This window comes from Bombus affinis, chromosome 3 (genome assembly GCF_024516045.1).
Source record: "Bombus affinis isolate iyBomAffi1 chromosome 3, iyBomAffi1.2, whole genome shotgun sequence".
NCBI lineage: Eukaryota > Metazoa > Arthropoda > Insecta > Hymenoptera > Apidae > Bombus > Bombus affinis.
The window spans coordinates 8571135-8593062 of record NC_066346.1 but is presented as its reverse complement, the minus strand read 5'-3'; the positions used below and the strand labels follow the sequence as shown (position 1 = coordinate 8593062).

At 34.6% G+C, this 21928-nt stretch overlaps 1 protein-coding gene and 1 non-coding gene across 2 annotated transcripts; both read right to left on the bottom strand.

The window, feature by feature from the left end:
- Nucleotides 1-149: 149 nt before the first annotated feature.
- Nucleotides 150-7315, bottom strand: LOC126914585 (alanine--glyoxylate aminotransferase 2-like). Its single transcript, XM_050718711.1, has 9 exons — nucleotides 7177-7315; nucleotides 5820-5921; nucleotides 5613-5731; nucleotides 5042-5276; nucleotides 2860-2953; nucleotides 2174-2382; nucleotides 1849-2074; nucleotides 1247-1645; nucleotides 150-569 (listed from the first exon to the last, which is right to left on the bottom strand). The coding sequence occupies exons 2-9, from the start codon at nucleotides 5882-5884 to the stop codon at nucleotides 459-461; spliced, it is 1458 nt and encodes a 485-aa protein (XP_050574668.1). The 5' UTR covers nucleotides 5885-5921; nucleotides 7177-7315; the 3' UTR covers nucleotides 150-458.
- Nucleotides 7316-13924: 6609 nt separating this feature from the next.
- Nucleotides 13925-14006, bottom strand: Trnas-aga (transfer RNA serine (anticodon AGA)). The gene has a single exon. It is a non-coding gene; the product is annotated as a tRNA-Ser (tRNA).
- Nucleotides 14007-21928: the final 7922 nt, after the last annotated feature.

Genomic DNA, 21928 nt, shown 5'->3' with positions numbered 1-21928 from the left:
ATCATATTATATTTACGGATTTATGACGGTCATAATCAACAATTTTAACACAGACATTGAATTTTCTTCCTTGTATCTGTATTTACTTGTACTTGTTTTTTTTTTTCAACTATCTCACTAGTAGCGGAAGGAATAATCAAACAAATGGATATGTAAAAATATAGTATATTTATAGTGATTATATTTATTACAATATATATATTCTAAAGTATTATTACTTCGAGTTTATATTCGACGTTTAATTAAATCTTAATTGTAGTCTCATCTCTCTCTGTTCATCTATAATTCTTTTCATACATACATACACGATATTCTTCAGAAGCATGCATAACATATTTATCAATAATCATTCAGCTCACGAACAGTAATCTTAATCTTAAAGTAATCTTAAATATAAGGCACACGGCCATCATGTTTTATAAATATATTATAATATAAGGTTCAACTTAAATTAATCGTTAATTAGCGCGGACGAGCAACGGCTTCCCGCTTGAACACGTGGTGTTTTCCGTTTCCACGTCCATTTTAGAGATCGTCGCCTTCAAAATAGTCGTCGTGGGCTCGTACTTCTAAAAACATATAATTAATTAATTAACAAGAATTAATAACCACCTAAATTTTGGAGAACCTCGTGGATTGCAACGTTCGCTTAAAAATATTTCTATCGTGACTGCTAATATGGAAACACATACGAGTAAATTGAAAAGATTGTCGAGTTAATCAAACAAGCGATTTCTAAAAGACTTTCATGCGATATTACTGTCTGCAAAAATTATTGAAGAAATATGTAATTAACGGTTCACTGATTATCAAGGCACATGCAAAGTGGCGAGAGGAAATATCGCTCATCCGGATGAGATATGACGATTTCTTTGCAAAGTCAGACATTTTCATTCAGAAAAACAAAGTGCACTTCGAAATGTTACAACATTCTGCATCCGGTTTCCGATCGAAACGTGTCTACGCTTTCTCGTTCAAACGCAACGTAATTGCATAATCTACGTTATCATTCAATAAGAAAATCTAGAAATTACATTCACAATTTCGAAACATCTTAACATGCAGAAAACCTGCTCTTCGTTCATTCATTTTTCGTAAGTTGTTCGCAACTCTGCTCCTAAAATATCGTCTAAATATCTCTTCTAATATTTCCAACGAAATATAATATTTTTCCATTCTAATATTCTAATGCTCCTAGTTTTAATTTCAATTAACATCTCCAATTAAAACTCCAATTAACAATCACCTTTTCGACGCCAATGTCCACTTCCTCGAGAACTTCGTCTAAAGTAGACACCAAATGATTCACATTCTCAATCGTGAATACCATCGGCGGTTTCAATTTCAAGATATTGTCGTCCGGGCCGTCGCTGCTTATCAAAATTTTCCTGTCCTTCATCCTGGAGACCACGTGCTTCGCTTCCGAAGTCGCCGGGCTTCTCTCGATCCTGTCGCGTACCAACTCGATACCCGCGAACAGTCCAACACCTCGTACGTCACCGATAATTTTTCGTCGCTTGGCCAGCTTCCTCAATTCCATCATCAGATGATTACCAACCTTCAAAGCGTTCTCTTGAAGATTCTCCCGCTCGATCACTTCCATCACGGCATTCGCTATGGCGCAGGATACTGGATTTCCCCCATACTAAAATTCAACAGAGGATAAATCGTAAGTGTTTCGTGGTTTTTAATTTTATAATGTAAAATAAATAAATAAATATTAATTATTATTATTATTATATTCCATAAAAGAAGGAAGATATCTGAATTCGTCGATTCGTAAACGATAAGGTTTTCCTCCAGAGAAGAATACGAAAAACGAAGAGATTTAAAAACTTTGATATTCACCGTATTAAAGTACTCTATTCCAGTGTCTTTGAAGCTTCCAGCAATGGCCGGGGTGGTAATCACCGCTGCCACAGGATGTCCGTTACCCATGGGTTTTCCTACGGTGACTATGTCCGGTATAACGTCCTCGCCGTAAAGCTGAAAGGCCCACATGTGGCTACCAACCCTTCCAAATCCGACTTGAACTTCATCCGCGATGCAAACACCACCGGCTTCTCTAACGTGTCTGTTATTTTATGCAAATAGTATTAACGAAACTGAAGGTAGGTAACCAATTATATCAACTATGTTAAGAAATTCGACGCTGATAGAGTAACATACTCACTTGTACGCGTTTCTGAAGTAATTCTGTGGTGGCAGAATTTGCCCACCGACAGACATTAAACTTTCAGCGATGAAAGCACAGACGCCCTTGCCTTCGTTCTTCAGATTCTGACAAATATTCTTCACATCATCGGCGTACTTTACGCCCAGATCTTCGTTAGGATGGTCGATATCGCGATACTTCCCTCGATAAACATCCGGGCATGGTGCCTATAAATAATAAATACGAGAAGCTTACATTAAATATCGAACATAGATAATTGGCATCCAAACATTTTTGAAATATAAAATTTAAATTGTTCTCACGAATACTTTTTACGATTATAAGTATAATAATAATGATGATGATGATGATGGTATTTATTGTTTATCAGAATCTACGTCTATTAGAAGAATTTTTTTTTTTTGGCACAGCGAATTGGTTTTCTTAGTATACATTCTTTTATCTTACGAATAGAGTTATTCTAAAGTTATATACGTATTATATACGGTGATAATTCTTTTTACAAAATTTATCAACGTCTTGTTCGATATTAAAGTCGTTGAAGAAGGTTCAATAATTTAATTAAACATTATTTGGATTATCTAGATTACTATTGTTATTTTGATTGTTTTAGATATATTATGAATTCAGATATTTTTCGAGCAACTTCAGTATAATAATAGAAATTGATAAAACTTTCTTACCACGTGAACCCAGTCCTTTTTGCCAGGTCCGTTCGGTTTGTTGAACTTGTACGGCGAAATATCGATCATCGAAGTCAAATGGCCATGATAAGCACTAAAAGCAAGAAAGAACAACGTTGAACGACAGTTTGTTTTCAGCCACCTCAGCACTCTGTCAAGCTCACTATCAAGCTCTAACTCTAAGCGTCATTTCACTGTGATCTTCCGTACGGCGACGAGGCCATCTTATCCATTTTTCTTCGACACATCCTGAAAATGGTCATTCTCTTCTCTTCGTGAAACTCTTCACTTCACTCAACGATCCTCGTTATTAGGAAAGACAACAAAGAGAGAAAGAGAGAGAGAGAGAGAGAAAGAGAGAGAATAAAACGATTCGCGAAATACACGTTCGCCTTTCACGTTGTCTCAGCTTGCGGAAGTATCGATAACAAGGCAAAAGGGAACGCTGATAGCTCGATGACGTAAAATTACGTTATCAAAGAACCTGATGTCGTGAGGCGAGACGCATTCGCAATACGTCACTCGCAAAGCAAAGGATGAACGTTGAAGACGCTGAGGATAGCGCAGCTGCAAAGGGAGCGTGAGTGAATCATGAAACTATCAATGCGTGTTCACCAAGATATCGTCACATGTTGAAGCATGTGTCACATTGCTGAAACTCGATTAATCAGGTTTCTTCAGTTATTAGACGCGCGATGCTTAAAGAATTTTCATTTCGGAAATTATCATTTATGGCAGTTGTATGTAAAATTTCTTGTTTTGATTGGTTTTAAAGTTCCAAAAAATATTCCGAATAAATTTGAATTTTCTCTAATTTACACTTCTCTTTCTTTCTTGTAAATGTTAGATTCTGTTATTTCAAATCTCGATCTTTCAGATTTAAAGCAAGGTGTGAGGTAAATTTTCACGAGCTAAATGCCAAGTTTGATATTTCTACCTTCGCAAGCTTTGAAATGAATTCCAACCCCTGAACGCTTAAATTTGAAACTTCGATGTTTGCAAGTACCGAGATGAATTTCACCCCTCAAATATCAAATTTAAAATTTCCATCTTTCCCGAGGTCTACAATAAATTTCCACCTACATTTCTACGTATTTTTTTCAATTCAAAAAAAGCATTCAAAAGCTTCTTCGACTATTTTGAATCGTGACGATATCATCGTGCACACTGCCACGCTTTTAACAACGCAATTTCACTTGTCCAGCTATCGAAACTCGCCTTGGCCCACTTCGTGTCACAACACACCCCTTCGATTCGCTTCTTTTCTATCGACAACATTCGTCCCTGCTGTCGCCTCTCGGCTTCGCATCTTTTCTATCAGGATATAAAATTACTTTTACGTAGATAAGTTCCGATCCATATTGCTTCGCTTCTTGTTGTATGGCGTACATGTGGCACGTACGTGTCACCTAAAACGACAATAGCTTTATGTGACTTTGTCGACTTTGTGCGTGCACGAAAATTCGCCGATCGATCGTGTACAACTTCTTTCGTTGTCTCGTCGCATCGCGTTGGCCACGTTGTTTGTATCTTCCGAAGCGTTTTCATTCGCTGCAAACAAGCAAAAAAGAAAACCCACACGATTAGTCGGCTGTCGAGTAAAGGAACGTAGTCTGCCTGAGAGAAATCATCGTAGCCTGAAAAATCATCGTGTTCCTATCGCCTTCGTGTTATTCTAGTCGCATCGTATGGCTACTCACTGAATTTTGCCCCGATCAGAAAGGGAAAACGAAGGCTACCTGCAAATGGTCGAGACACGTTTTTCTCACGAAAGAAACAACGCACAGTGATTTTCGACTTATTTTTTTTTTTTTTTGCTCGAGGGTCGCATATTTAGTCGGAAAAAGCCAAAAGCCTGTTGGACAACAACGATTTCGTTTCTCACAGAATTTTCCTTCGATCATGAGAAGAAATGTTTTACGAATTATCAGAAGATTTGTTTTTTCAAATATTCATAGCTCTTTCGAAAAAGATAGGAAAAATTACTGAATATACGAATATTACAATAAATAACCGAATATAGAAAAATTTCTATAACGATCGAATGATAATTTAGTTAACGAACGAAATCGTCACGTTTGTCTAAACGTAATTATCTAAACGTAGATTATCGCTAATCTACGTTTTTTCGGAAACAGGTAAATACTTTTTGTGGCTGATTGCTTTAAATGCGACAACTTACTGATCTAGAGTGATAATATCCTTGTTCTTCGTATGCGTCTGAGCGAGACGAAGCGCGAGATCGTTGGCCTCGCTGCCCGAGTTTACCAGGAAACAGATGGACAGTGGTTCCGGAAGAAGCGAGGTCAAACGACGCGCGCAGATTACCAGATCGTCATGGAGGAAACGGTTGTTGGTGGAGAGCAAAGCCATTTGTTCTTGGCCTGCGCGCAACACCGTTGGGTGACAGTGACCCACTGTAAATTTATTTATTTATCCGTGTTAATTCATAGAAAATTATATCTTTTTATTATCATTCACAAACTTATATTTCATTTTCTTAGACTCGTGTGTATGAAGTTCTTTTAAAATGAAGCTTTCAACGTGCATGGATTCAGTACAAACTTACATAGACGCTATTTATCTAATTTAAATAATTTCTATACGATTCTATGCACAGTTTAGACAAGAATTAATCACTTTATTTATTCTATTTTAGTCCCTATAAATTATCTATTTAGGGCAATTATTTTTACGAATTGAAGCTTCTTAAAGTTAAAAAATATTTTAATATATTAACATCTTTTTCATACCGTGAGCAACGTTATTGATACAGTCCAAGAAACGATTGCCTCTTTCATCGAACATGTACTGCCCTTCGGCTCGGACAATTTTTAAAGGGTTCGATTTGTAAAATAATTTGCACGCTTGCCTGCAAAAGGATCGAGTCGTGGTCAAACGAATGTTATTCCATATGACAACAGAGATAAATAGGAACGCGTGATTAACGTCATATTTACCCAATATATCGCTCCCGGAGTCTAATCGTCTCAGATTTTGGCATCTGTTCCAATGATTCGGCCATGTTCGAAGATGATCTGGTATGACTTCTTGATTAAAGCCTAAGAAGACATAATAACAGTTTCATTAATGAATAATGTATTATATAGAGGAGAATAATTCACAAGTAATATAAATAACACAGATTAAGGTAAAATGTAGGTAGATCAAAGGAAGGATTTCCTTAGCCTTCCTATATTTAGAAATTAATATTACGATGTGTTGAAGACACATAATAATCATTTAGAAACACGGGTATCAGCCATTTCCCCATAGGATAAGTAATTTTCCAGCGGCTGATAAGTGCACGTGATTGCTACGTGGAAGTAGTACTTGCACCCATACATTCTTTCAACCATAATCTCCCATAGCAAACATATTCGTATCGTGAATCGTTAGAAAAATTACAGATTTAATACAGACTTTTGTAAAATAAAAATTGCAAAATTTTGAATCAATCGTGCGGTAACAGACACAAGTATCAATGAAATGTTGCTATAAAAGCGAATCGCAAGAGAATTGGTGTCGCACGTGTCGCAATAGAGGCTCGATTTTATCGCTTGGTAGCGTTTAACATTCTTAAGTTACTTGAGATGTACGAAATTAGCAAAGAAAAAAAAAAAAAGAGAACTCAGATTAAGAATCTTCTGTCACGTGTGTTTTAAAACGATCGTGATAATTTCTGACGATGGATCAAGTACTTGCTGTCTATTATCTGAGATTGATCAAATATTCATGGCAAAGACAAGGTGTTTATTTTAGGATTGACAACAGATGTTTATCTTTTATGGTCTTGGAATCTCACAATTTGTAATACTTTGATATTTCTGTTTGATTTTTGTCGCCAATACTAGACAAGAACGATATTATCTCATAAATTTTTGTAATTCCTACGGTAGATTCGACGCTACGTATGATAATACATACTGTACATGTATATATTATTCATTACAAAACTCTAAAACGTGTCACTTTAAAAAAAAAAAAAAATCAAAAGCAAATATATAAGAAGAAAAATAAAATGAAAACAAAATAAATAGGAAATTTCCTGTATACGAAACCTTTACACAAAAGATAGAGTCGATATATACGTCATCGAATATATTCATAAGAAAACAAAGAAGAAATTTGGCAAACCGTCCAACTACCCTACTCCGCGGCTTCGAACGGCTATGAGAATCATGCGGTAACTATATGCGATAATCACAAGAAACAGATAAAGAAAAAAAAAAAAAGAACGAGGAAAAAATCTCGGAATACCATCACTAAACACCCACACGCGGCTCACACGGAAGAGCAGAGTCAGTGTGATCGTACCTGAACTCGAGTATAATCGGAATGTATTACGGCCTCTCGGACTTCTGAATGCAGTCGTCAGCTGAGTGCCGCGACCTACTCCGGTGACGTCATATATAGTGCTTTGCTCATTGTCCGTCATAAGTGGTGGGAGGTGAGGGGATGCGCGCGCAATTACCTCTTCTTCCCTCCACTGCACAGCACGAGTCGCACTGCCGTAGCGCGCGTAACTTAAGCGAATAGAGATTTCGATCGATCAAGATATTTTTCCTTTTTCTTTTTAAATGTCCCCTACATTTAGCGTTCCTTTCCCCGTATCTCGTGCGTATTCTTGCAAATCATTGCCGAGTAAACAAGAAGATAGTGATCAAGAGAAAAAAAGGTGAGGAGGACATCGCTATTTGCGCTGAAAGTAGGGGACTAGAAAATTGGAGAGAAAAATAGACGAGCGTAGAAGCGAGCGAGATATTTAATTCTTTGACGAAGATCGTTTTAAACTATTCTTTTAGAAATCTTTTGGTTAGGTTGTTCGAATAAAGACTGATCGATACTTTTTTTTTTTTTAAATAAAATGGACTAACGTAGGAGAGTTTACTGTGAATAAGTAAGATGGAATTTAAGAAAGAATAAAAAAGGAGAAAAGTATAATATTCCATTAGGGCTAGTAAATGCAAAGCGAAATTCTACTGAGAATGTATTAAAAAATTATGCAACGGCGATGTCGAACGATTACGATAATCACGAGCGAGGAAAAATGTTGCGCGATACGTTAAATTTAGTAGTCGATGGTCATTCCGATAGTGAAAATCCAACGTGCTCGAAGGAATTTTAGTAGAATTCTACACACTACAATGAGTAGTAAAACCGAAATAGAGGGTCATCACCTTGACTGTGAGAAATAGAGGCGCAATAGAACTGGCATTGAAAATAATACATATATCGGCGATTATTGAAATGGCCCAGGTCTAAAACCTAAAAATAAAATATTTATTTTGCGTCGCGTATTATACTATAGTAATTAGTAACCACTTTTTCAAAACTAACCGTGTTTGCTGTTGTGTCGTCAACACAGAATCCAGTTCGTGCGTCAAACACAGAATTTCGTGTATCTCGAAAAAAAAAAAAATATGATTTAGGCCACTTTCATAATCATCGACACACATAAGACATACTACTGTAAATAACAACGAAATTATCATGGTTGGCAAACTGCGTATGTTAATTATGCAAACAGAAGATTTCCTAACTATCACTAAGAAAAAAAACACCATTATAAGTATCATGAGAAGACTGTAAATATTTATGCAAATTTTTTCAAAGACAGTCATAAAAAATGTAACTCGCATATACGCAATAGTATGTTGTATTTTCTAAATGTCATAAACCTAGGCATTTGTCTTTTGCATCTACGCTCATTGTGACGTATTTTTACGTATTCACGTTCGAGATAAATACACAATTTGCCTAATCATCAAGAACAAAGAAACAAACACATTGCATCTCGCAACTATAGCAACTTCGCTTCTCGTAACCGCGATCGATTGCTATTAATATTGTTGTATCGATTGCTTCTATTATTATCGGATTATTATCATGTTACATAACGTGGTATTATCATGTATATCATGTATGCATAAAATTTGATTATCGAATAAAATAGAATACGAGTTCATCAAAATTTTGGATAAATATTTCAAAGTATGCACTCGATCAAATTTCCAATATTAACGTCTCGTTGGCTCTTACGTTTTTAAGTATGCGCCTGTAGTTATTAATCCTTGTTAAAGAGATAATTAATTCTTGATACAGCGATCCATTCTTGAACTAATTTCTTATCCAGACATTCTCGCTAAAGATAGTAAGTAGCTAAAAGTTTTCAACGTAGTAACATGGTAGAACGATATCGATAATCGTTGTTGATTAATAATTATTATTATCGCTTTGAAAACTAGATTGTGCTCTGTTATATTGGATTTTCTTTAAAAATCACGCGATAACGATAACAATAACGTGACTTAAAACATGTTTATGAATAAAAAAAACAAATTCTTTTTCCAAAATTCCTTTGAACGGTCCAAGTTCCTCTCTGAATTTCCTTCAGCTCCTAAAGTCGCGCGCTTAAAAAAGAAAAATGAAAATTTCTTTCGTTATCTTTCAGAATCTCAGAATATTACTGTTCCTTCGAGATTTATTTTCAAAATATTAAAAGTATCTTTCTTAAGATATCCTTATCCGCTTCTTTCCTCGAGTTTCGCTCGTAAAAGAAGAGCCTTAAAAAACTTCTGCCATCGTCTCTCAAGAGTTTGACCTTTTACGATACATCCGAAATTCAACTTGTTTCTTGATTAACCAATTCACGTGACTCTAAAATGTCAGTGACATGTTAATAAATTATATACGTAAGTCGTACGATAAAACCTGTCTAACAATGGTAATACCTTGGCAAGTTGCGGTTATCATCGCAAAACCAAACGCGATTTCGTTTTATGAGTTCGATTCTGAAACCTTCAACCGCAAATTCTCGCCAATTTCAATGGATCCATCGATCGATTATTATGTTAAGACGCGTATCAGAAGACCCGTACAAATAACTTCAAAGATCTTATTTCTTCAGATCAGAAATATAACTCCAGATAGGATTACAATTTTTCATATACGTTTTCGAATACGAGAAAAAAACGTATCTTCTAATATTTGTCACATCGTGATACAGTATTTGCACCTAGATTAGCCGAGTAATCAGATAACTTGCTAGCTCGACGAAAACATGTAACAAATAACGTCCACTTAATCTTGCTGTTTTGCAATGGAAAAAATCGTGGATTAGATTACGTGAATTGGGTTTGTAAATAAAATTACTCGTTTCCACAATAGTATTATCGATCTTTAATAATAAAATAATTTATTAATAAATGGACAAGTTACGTGTAATATAGTGTACTCCATTTTGTCAATGGTATTTATTAATAATGATAATTTATAAACTATGTCACCTGTTTGAAACTTTATTAATAATATCAGTTCAATCGTATGTTTTCAATGAAATGAAAAATGTTATTTAAACAATTTTCAATGTGAATTCGCCAACGTGTTAATTAATAGTTTAAAATAGTAATTTGGCGATTTTGTTTCGCAAATATGTATAAAAATACCATAGTTTGGGGCTTGCTCGCAGTGAGAGTCACTGAAACTCTATGGCTATTGATAGTTTCATGCAAAGCAGGCCAACCTCGTGTATAATAATCGCCTGACATTGGCACGATGACTAATGGAGCCATTTAAACGAGACTGAAAACATTTGGGCTCTTTTATCCTCATCTCATACACCAAAAATATTTTTTTCCTGTTATTTTGCTTTCCTTCAGGTCATAGTTAACGTCCAAGTGCAATTTTTCCTCTCTAATCGTTGTTTAATCTCATAACGATTATATATTTTTCTTTTAAAGATCAGGATCGTTAGATACCTTTATTTCGATTCTTTTCGTCAAGATTATTGATTCTCTCTTTGCTGGATCGAGGCTTCTAATGGAAAGTTTCTCAACCATCCTCATCGCTATCGTTGCTCGTCATATCACTACAGAGACGAACATGAACGATTCCATTCATCGATCGTATGCGCGAATCATCAAAAGGAAACAAAATCAAGCCGATTCGTACAATTTTCCAGTTTCTAGTCTTTTTCGCTCTATTTTTAAATGAGTCTTGGTCTTTAAAATGAGCTTTTTAAATGCCTTTGAGTGTTTACGAAAAAAGAATCAACCAAATAAAAATGTACGATCGATCGACTTATAATTAGTATCACATTCGATTGAATTTTTTTGTACTTTAGATAAAGATATCATCAAATTTTTTCAACTGGTAAACTTATAGCTTGACGTTGTATAACAACGTGAAAAATCTCGACGTCGATATCGAGCGAATGCATTTTTTCGAAAGTTTCTCTCGCGTTACACTTTGACGAATCGCCTGCTTCTACTCACAACATCTCGGAAACTTTCCGTCGTTCATACGATTATCGATGCGCTTGTTTTTTAATCGCTAGTCTTATCTACGCGCCACAATTCGTAATTCGCGATCTGTCTATTTGAAATTCGCAGGCTCTTACGCAGGTCGTGCAACATGTGTACGTAACAAACGTTCGAGAAGAAAATTAGAATGCAAATGTATCGAGACAAATTTGAATGCAATAGCAGTACATGTTAAAAGGAAGTTAACAGCTGGTATTTTTCATCTTGAATATGGCACAACAAAGGTATCTTCATAGAACTATTATTGACGTTTCGATCAAAATCGTATTGTTACCACTATTATCGATCTACGTAAATTTTTATCTATCTGATCCTGACGTTAGGTACTTTGTTACATCAATAATTCTTAAACTATCTTACAATTAACACAAGACAATATATAGTAATGAAATATAAGAAATAAAAATTTGGAATAAAATTCTTTAGAACTGCCCTAGTTTAGAAAAAAAGAAAATTATTGTTCATATTACTGCTCATTCCACATACTGCATCGCTCATAGAATGAATATTAAAAATGCTATTCGTAGGACAAAATCACGTAAAAAGTTAATAAAATCTTGAAGAAACATCACCAGCGAAACGTCATCGGCATGCAACTTTGCTAAGAAAAAAACAGTTGACTTTTCTCACGTTTTTCGATGTTTTCAACAGTAAAATGAAACTGTGACCATAAGATGGAATATCGTATGATCATGAAGATTCGCGCACGTGATGAACGAGGATCGCAAATAATGACGCGACAACACGAGGAAGAATGCGAACGGCGACACGTGCTGCACGTGGACGATAGTGTTACATGCATGATTGCAGGTATCACGCAGCTAATCCGCTGATAACTGCCGTGACCAGCCTCCGCTGCTTTGTTCATTGTAAATAGGAACACGCGTAACTCGATAAAAGTCCCTTGTGTGTGAACGCTGACGGAAGCGGAAAAAGAAACGCGATACTTGTGATTAAACTGTCGTCGTTTATCAATGCAATTTTCAAAAATCTTTTCTAGCCTTCAGAAATTCGATAATGACTTAATCTTAAAAATAGTTATTATCCTCGTAATAAAAATACTTTTACAAGAACATCGATTTTAAATTTTCAGGTGGGCATGATAAACATTTTCTGATTAATTATTATTCATGTAACCAAAACAGATACGAGTACGTATTTAATGAGAAGTATCTCATCAATCTAAAATGAGCGACTCCTAACTATTCCTCGATTAAAGTATTTTTGTTAGATCGTCCGAAAAGTTTCTTTCGTTTTATAAGGAAATGATGGACGCGCAACATTTGATATTCGTTGTGAAAGACGTGTTTGTAAAAGAAAGACTATTCGGACAACCTGATATTTAGTAGAATAATTAGTATACAAATATGCTTCACAATTGTATCACAGAATACACTATATTGGAATAACACAAGAATATGTAATTTCCACTGTGAATCGTTATTATGTTTGACTAAAGAATTATCCAAACTAGGCCACTGATAAATAATCTAAGCGTCTCTAAAAACAAACGTTTGGTGTCATGACTTACGTCGCTGAACGATGATTAAATAATTGTGTAAATTTCCCAAGGGAACTAAAACGTGGTCGTTAATTCTGCTCATTTGCCAACGAACATCGAGTAAGAAAAGATACTGCGAGTATGTTTCTTATTAACGAACAAATTGTTCCTTTGCAATTGTGAAATATTTTACAAATATACGATCGATTAATTGAAAGTGACAACGTTTATTCATCATTTATCAATGGATATCACGAGCTGGTATCCAGTACGAATGTTCAAAGACTCGTTTCGCGTTGATTTCTAGATGGCATGCAAATTGCAAATTGTTTCGCAAGATTTCATTGCTTAAACGACGCATTCCCCGGCGAGATTCTACATTCAGCTTGCGTCAGAGATCACTCGGACTATCTGTTCATTGATAACACGTTTTTCGAAGATACGGACGATCGAAAGCGGAATGAACTCGCGATGAACCGCGCGAAAGGGTTGCATGTTTTTAGACTAGTGAAAAATGAATAATTAAACATTTACGGAATATTTCGAAAGATAGTAAAACCGTTAGAAAGATGAATTTATGTTATTCACTTCGATAGGTGTCTTTCGATCTTGAAATCTTAGATTTAATTATATGGAATTTAGATTAATTTCGAATTTTTTAATTCGGCTTTAAGAAATTTGAATTTAAACTGTATTCGAATTCCGGAATTCGAAAGCTTGAATCCTACCGTTTTCAGAATGTGAATCTAGTTTTTAATTAATGCGCTGTGAATTTATCGGTCGTAAGTTCACGGAAATCTTCAACTGGTGACAATAGGATTATATCATCCTATCAGGATGTTACAGCACGATTACATCATACCATAATCTTTCAATAACGCTTCAATTTATTGATAACACATAGCAGAGACTGATAGGGGAATAGCTAGTTGACAGGGAGTTCAATTGTTCACAACCGTGGATTCTCTGCTCGGGTATATTACCATTATGGAATTGTACAATTCACTGAATAAATTATGCTCAGACCTGTCAACTGATAAGGTTATTTTTGAATAAAAAACGCGCACTTTTAAAGCCATGCATAAAGTGATTTACTTGAGATAAAATATTCAATTAACAAGTGAAGGTAATTGGTTATTATCGCAATTAATGTTGTACGAATTAAACAATTGTTTACAAATAATAAAAATAAGCAACAAATAATAAGTTTAAAAAAGAAAAAAAATGAATTTCTGCGATCCGCAGTCGGTAGGACTCGAACCTACGCTCCCAGAGGGAATCTGATTTCTAGTCAGACGCCTTAACCACTCGGCCACGACTGCTTCGACGGATACTTGAGAAAAATATGATAAATATATCGGTATTCTTTATATTTTAAAATGAAAATTTTAAATTTTGTTTAATCTAATTACAGAAGCTAATTCGTCCATTGTATCAATAGTGCTTTCTTGTGCTGAATGAATCGTCAATTACTGAAAATTTATGTTCTTATATTTTTTACATCTGAAGAAGTATTATTTTCATCTTTAAGAAAGCAATTAACAGTTAATTGTAACTTTATATTAAAAATTAAAATTATTAAAGTCGTTACATCTCTGAATATGGGTTTAATGAATAATTCATTACCTACGAAATTTTATATACCAAGCAAGAATTTCGCTCATATTTCGGAATTATTTTTTTTTTTTAATCTTTGTTCATTAATTTCAGGTTTTTTACATATTCTTTTTTTTTACATGATTTTTTTCCAGAATAAACACTGAATTCTGATTGTAGGGTGGTACAGGCAAAAGTACCGATACGCGACGGTACGACATAGCCATGAAATATTACATTTTTTTTTTTTTTTTTTAAGATTATTATTGTAACTTAAATTTAAGCCGCTGTTGCGCTGTGCTTATGTGCGATATTTTAATTTATGTCCTGAAAGCCTGGTCGCAAAAACAGGACAGTTCGTTAAATATTTCGGAATTATGTTTTCATCTTTCTATTGATTTTTATTTTTATGCGTTTATAGATTTGTAAATTTATATTTTTATTTGTTTATATATTTACACCGTTATACTTTTTATAATTATAGAACCAAAAATTTCTGACTTTCCTATTACCTAGAACCTTATCAAGCCATATTAAACACTTATTCCTTTGTTATCCGTTACCTGTAACGGTAGATGACTTAATATACCTTTCCTTAAAATTTCTATTTCTAATCTAATATGTATGTATTGAAATGAAATGTATTTATCAAAATCCTTCATAAAGATTTATTACCTGGTATGGTCATTAGGTCAAACCCCTGAAATTTTATTGCGGGGCTTAAGATTCCTATAGACTACGTTATATCTAGCCCAGAATATCAAACAAAGATGAATGACAACTAATTTATTTTTAATCCCTTAAGGAATATTCTATCAAACAAAGATGAATGACAAATATCAAACAAAGATGAATGACAACTAATTTATTTTTAATCCCTTAAGGAATATTCTAGTTTAGAGACATGAATTTCGGGCTTATACATAATGCTCATTCTCCGAAGTTCTTTTATAGAGACGAGCAGTCCTGGCTTCCTTTGATGCTTCTGAAGCTCGGAGTTCAGAGCACTCGATACGAACTTCATATCTGCGAGGAAAGTGGAAATTTGAATTGCCTGCGTTCCCTGCGTGGATGTGTTTCGGAGCAAAAGTCCATATTTACGAATTTAACGATTCGCTGTTATTTTGGGTTTCAAAACCCGAACATCGTTCCAATTGAATTATTGAAACAAAAATACATTAAAAAGGGATAAAGTACAATAAAGATTTTATGAGGGTATTCGTACGTAGGTACTCGGGCAGCGTCTACCGTTCATTTGTTCAGCAGCAGAACCTTCGTAATAAAAATTAAGGATACATACCCTGAAATTAAAGACATCAAGGCAGGGGTACCGCAAGGAAGCGTCCTAAGCCCAATACTATACACATTATACACGGCTAACATACCAACAACTACCAATAGCAAAATACTGACATTCACGGACGACACAGCTATACTAGTCAGGTACACTAACCCAGAAACAGTAGTCAAATTACTACAAGAACATATCACAAAAATAGAAAAGTGGCTAAAAAAAAAACAAATAAAAGCAAACTCCAATAAATGCAACCATATTACATTCACACTGCGAAAACAGATACCACCAAACATCCTTCTGAACGGCATGCACATAACACAAACAAAGCAAGTCAAATACCTAGGACTCCACTTAGGTACACAACTCACCTGGAAACAGCATACTAAATCAACAATAGACAAAATACAGACAACAAGAAAACAAATGCATTGGCTAACGGTCGAAAATTCAAATTAAGCATAGAAAATAAATTAAAAATATATTAAACGATCATAAAATTAATCTGGACGTACGGAATACCATTATGGGGAATAGCAGCAATGAGCCATATAAACGAAATACAAGCTAAAATCCTTAAAACAATAGTAAACGCTCCCTGGTATCTCAGAAACGAGGATATACGGAGGGACCTGGAAATCCCAACGGTCAAGGAAGCAATCAGCAGCAATGCTGAAAGGTACAAGGCAAGAATAGGAACACACCCAAACCGGTTTGCGGTGGAAACAATCAACACTTTAAATATGGAAAGAAGGCTAAAAAGGAAACACCCAGCAGACCTCACAAATGATATAACCTAGCAAACGCGAGGATGGTACCCCTCTGGGGGTAGTCACCCACATGATAATAATACCGCTAAAAAAATTCATCCTAATGTCCAAGTGGACAAATTGAGAATGTAAAGAAATAAATAAAAAAAAAAATTTGTTCCCGTCGGACCGGAGCAGATCCCGCGTTACAAAAATGGCCGTAACTCGTAAAATAATTGAAATTTTTAAAAATTCTTTTAAGAGCGTGTTCTTGAATATCTAAACTTTGGAAATATGAAAAAAAGAAATTTTCGATTTTTTCAAATTTGTAGATTAGAATACCCTCTTAACCTACGATTTAGGTTCGAGAATTTTTGTGCTGAAAACATCGTTTTTTTTTTTTTTTAACTTTGTTTATTAATTCCAGGTTTTTTACATATTTTTTTTTACATGATTTTTTTTCCAGAATAAACGCTGAATTCTAATTGTAGGGTGGTACAGGCAAAAGTACCGATACGCGACGGTACGACGTAGCCATGCATTATTACATTCTTTTCTCCTTTTTTTTTTTTTTTTTTTTAAGATTATTATTGTTAAATAAGATAAAATTAAGCCGCTGTTGCGCTGTGCTTATGTGCGATATTTTAATTTATGTCCTGAAAGCCTGGTCGCAAAAACAGGACAGTTCGTTAAATATTTCGGAATTATGTTTTCATCTTTCTATTGATTTTTATTTTTATGCGTTTATAGATTTGTAAATTTATATTTTTATTTGTTTATATATTTACACCGTTATACTTTTTATAATTATAGAACCAAAAATTTCTGACTTTCCTATTACCTAGAACCTTATCAAGCCATATTAAACACTTATTCCTTTGTTATCCGTTACCTGTAACGGTAGATGACTTAATATACCTTTCCTTAAAATTTCTATTTCTAATCTAATATGTATGTATTGAAATGAAATGTATTTATCAAAATCCTTCATAAAGATTTATTACCTGGTATGGTCATTAGGTCAAACCCCTGAAATTTTATTGCGGGGCTTAAGATTCCTATAGACTACGTTATATCTAGCCCAGAATATCAAACAAAGATGAATGACAACTAATTTATTTTTAATCCCTTAAGGAATATTCTATCAAACAAAGATGAATGACAAATATCAAACAAAGATGAATGACAACTAATTTATTTTTAATCCCTTAAGGAATATTCTAGTTTAGAGACATGAATTTCGGGCTTATACATAATGCTCATTCTCCGAAGTTCTTTTATAGAGACGAGCAGTCCTGGCTTCCTTTGATGCTTCTGAAGCTCGGAGTTCAGAGCACTCGATACGAACTTCATATCTGCGAGGAAAGTGGAAATTTGAATTGCCTGCGTTCCCTGCGTGGATGTGTTTCGGAGCAAAAGTCCATATTTACGAATTTAACGATTCGCTGTTATTTTGGGTTTCAAAACCCGAACATCGTTCCAATTGAATTATTGAAACAAAAATACATTAAAAAGGGATAAAGTACAATAAAGATTTTATGAGGGTATTCGTACGTAGGTACTCGGGCAGCGTCTACCGTTCATTTGTTCAGCAGCAGAACCTTCGTAATAAAAATTAAGGATACATACCCTGAAATTAAAGACATCAAGGCAGGGGTACCGCAAGGAAGCGTCCTAAGCCCAATACTATACACATTATACACGGCTAACATACCAACAACTACCAATAGCAAAATACTGACATTCACGGACGACACAGCTATACTAGTCAGGTACACTAACCCAGAAACAGTAGTCAAATTACTACAAGAACATATCACAAAAATAGAAAAGTGGCTAAAAAAAAAACAAATAAAAGCAAACTCCAATAAATGCAACCATATTACATTCACACTGCGAAAACAGATACCACCAAACATCCTTCTGAACGGCATGCACATAACACAAACAAAGCAAGTCAAATACCTAGGACTCCACTTAGGTACACAACTCACCTGGAAACAGCATACTAAATCAACAATAGACAAAATACAGACAACAAGAAAACAAATGCATTGGCTAACGGTCGAAAATTCAAATTAAGCATAGAAAATAAATTAAAAATATATTAAACGATCATAAAATTAATCTGGACGTACGGAATACCATTATGGGGAATAGCAGCAATGAGCCATATAAACGAAATACAAGCTAAAATCCTTAAAACAATAGTAAACGCTCCCTGGTATCTCAGAAACGAGGATATACGGAGGGACCTGGAAATCCCAACGGTCAAGGAAGCAATCAGCAGCAATGCTGAAAGGTACAAGGCAAGAATAGGAACACACCCAAACCGGTTTGCGGTGGAAACAATCAACACTTTAAATATGGAAAGAAGGCTAAAAAGGAAACACCCAGCAGACCTCACAAATGATATAACCTAGCAAACGCGAGGATGGTACCCCTCTGGGGGTAGTCACCCACATGATAATAATACCGCTAAAAAAATTCATCCTAATGTCCAAGTGGACAAATTGAGAATGTAAAGAAATAAATAAAAAAAAAAATTTGTTCCCGTCGGACCGGAGCAGATCCCGCGTTACAAAAATGGCCGTAACTCGTAAAATAATTGAAATTTTTAAAAATTCTTTTAAGAGCGTGTTCTTGAATATCTAAACTTTGGAAATATGAAAAAAAGAAATTTTCGATTTTTTCAAATTTGTAGATTAGAATACCCTCTTAACCTACGATTTAGGTTCGAGAATTTTTGTGCTGAAAACATCGTTTTTTTTTTTTTTTAACTTTGTTTATTAATTCCAGGTTTTTTACATATTTTTTTTTACATGATTTTTTTTCCAGAATAAACGCTGAATTCTAATTGTAGGGTGGTACAGGCAAAAGTACCGATACGCGACGGTACGACGTAGCCATGCATTATTACATTCTTTTCTCCTTTTTTTTTTTTTTTTTTTTAAGATTATTATTGTTAAATAAGATAAAATTAAGCCGCTGTTGCGCTGTGCTTATGTGCGATATTTTAATTTATGTCCTGAAAGCCTGGTCGCAAAAACAGGACAGTTCGTTAAATATTTCGGAATTATGTTTTCATCTTTCTATTGATTTTTATTTTTATGCGTTTATAGATTTGTAAATTTATATTTTTATTTGTTTATATATTTACACCGTTATACTTTTTATAATTATAGAACCAAAAATTTCTGACTTTCCTATTACCTAGAACCTTATCAAGCCATATTAAACACTTATTCCTTTGTTATCCGTTACCTGTAACGGTAGATGACTTAATATACCTTTCCTTAAAATTTCTATTTCTAATCTAATATGTATGTATTGAAATGAAATGTATTTATCAAAATCCTTCATAAAGATTTATTACCTGGTATGGTCATTAGGTCAAACCCCTGAAATTTTATTGCGGGGCTTAAGATTCCTATAGACTACGTTATATCTAGCCCAGAATATCAAACAAAGATGAATGACAACTAATTTATTTTTAATCCCTTAAGGAATATTCTATCAAACAAAGATGAATGACAAATATCAAACAAAGATGAATGACAACTAATTTATTTTTAATCCCTTAAGGAATATTCTAGTTTAGAGACATGAATTTCGGGCTTATACATAATGCTCATTCTCCGAAGTTCTTTTATAGAGACGAGCAGTCCTGGCTTCCTTTGATGCTTCTGAAGCTCGGAGTTCAGAGCACTCGATACGAACTTCATCTCTGCGAGGAAAGTGGAAATTTGAATTGCCTGCGTTCCCTGCGTGGATGTGTTTCGGAGCAAAAGTCCATATTTACGAATTTAACGATTCGCTGTTATTTTGGGTTTCAAAACCCGAACATCGTTCCAATTGAATTATTGAAACAAAAATACATTAAAAAGGGATAAAGTACAATAAAGATTTTATGAGGGTATTCGTACGTAGGTACTCGGGCAGCGTCTACCGTTCATTTGTTCAGCAGCAGAACCTTCGTAATAAAAATTAAGGATACATACCCTGAAATTAAAGACATCAAGGCAGGGGTACCGCAAGGAAGCGTCCTAAGCCCAATACTATACACATTATACACGGCTAACATACCAACAACTACCAATAGCAAAATACTGACATTCACGGACGACACAGCTATACTAGTCAGGTACACTAACCCAGAAACAGTAGTCAAATTACTACAAGAACATATCACAAAAATAGAAAAGTGGCTAAAAAAAAAACAAATAAAAGCAAACTCCAATAAATGCAACCATATTACATTCACACTGCGAAAACAGATACCACCAAACATCCTTCTGAACGGCATGCACATAACACAAACAAAGCAAGTCAAATACCTAGGACTCCACTTAGGTACACAACTCACCTGGAAACAGCATACTAAATCAACAATAGACAAAATACAGACAACAAGAAAACAAATGCATTGGCTAACGGTCGAAAATTCAAATTAAGCATAGAAAATAAATTAAAAATATATTAAACGATCATAAAACTAATCTGGACGTACGGAATACCATTATGGGGAATAGCAGCAATGAGCCATATAAACGAAATACAAGCTAAAATCCTTAGAACAATAGTAAACGCTCCCTGGTATCTCAGAAACGAGGATATAGGGAGGGACCTGGAAATCCCAACGATCAAGGAAGCAATCAGCAGCAATGCTGAAAGATACAAGGCAAGAATAGGAACACACCCAAACCGGTTTGCGGTGGAAACAATCAACACTTTAAATATGGAAAGAAGGCTAAAAAGGAAACACCCAGCAGACCTCACAAAGGATATAACCTAGCAAACGCAAGAATGGTACCCCTCTGAGGGTAGTCACCCACATGATAATAATACCGCTAAAAAATTCATCCTAATGTCCAAGTGGACAAATTGAGAATGTAAAGAAATAAATAAAAAAAAAAATTTGTTCCCGTCGGACCGGAGCAGATCCCGCGTTACAAAAATGGCCGTAACTCGTAAAATAATTGAAATTTTTAAAAATTCTTTTAAGAGCGTGTTCTTGAATATCTAAACTTTGGAAATATGAAAAAAAGAAATTTTCGATTTTTTCAAATTTGTAGATTAGAATACCCTCTTAACCTACGATTTAGGTTCGAGAATTTTTGTGCTGAAAACATCGTTTTTTTTTTTTTTTTTAACTTTGTTTATTAATTCCAGGTTTTTTACATATTTTTTTTTTACATGATTTTTTTTCCAGAATAAACGCTGAATTCTAATTGTAGGGTGGTACAGGCAAAAGTACCGATACGCGACGGTACGACGTAGCCATGCATTATTACATTCTTTTCTCTTTTTTTTTTTTTGAGATTATTAATGTTAAATAAAATAAAATTAAGCCGCTGTTGCGCTGTGCTTATGTACGATATTTTAATTTATGTCCTGAAAGCCTGGACGCAAAAACAGAACAGTTCGCTAGCCTATTAGGGAGGGGCTGGGAGGGGATTGACTGGGAGGGGCGTGGAGGGGTGGGGAAGGGTTTGCTGAAAACATCGTATTGGGCCGTGTAACATATTCATTTACGTAACTTTTATCATATTATGACCATTGTTTAATAAATAACATTAATCAATAATCACCAAGAAAAATAAAG

Bases quoted from the DNA above. Each gene is read 5' to 3' on its own strand.
- LOC126914585 (XM_050718711.1), bottom strand. From the start codon at position 5,884: ATGGCCGAATCATTGGAACAGATGCCAAAATCTGAGACGATTAGACTC. The intron at 5,277-5,612 runs GTATGAAAAAGA...ATAAATTTACAG, and splicing joins TATCAATAACGTTGCTCACG to TGGGTCACTGTCACCCAACG. The intron at 1,646-1,848 runs GTGAATATCAAA...GTTGAATTTTAG, and splicing joins GAATAGAGTACTTTAATACG to TATGGGGGAAATCCAGTATC.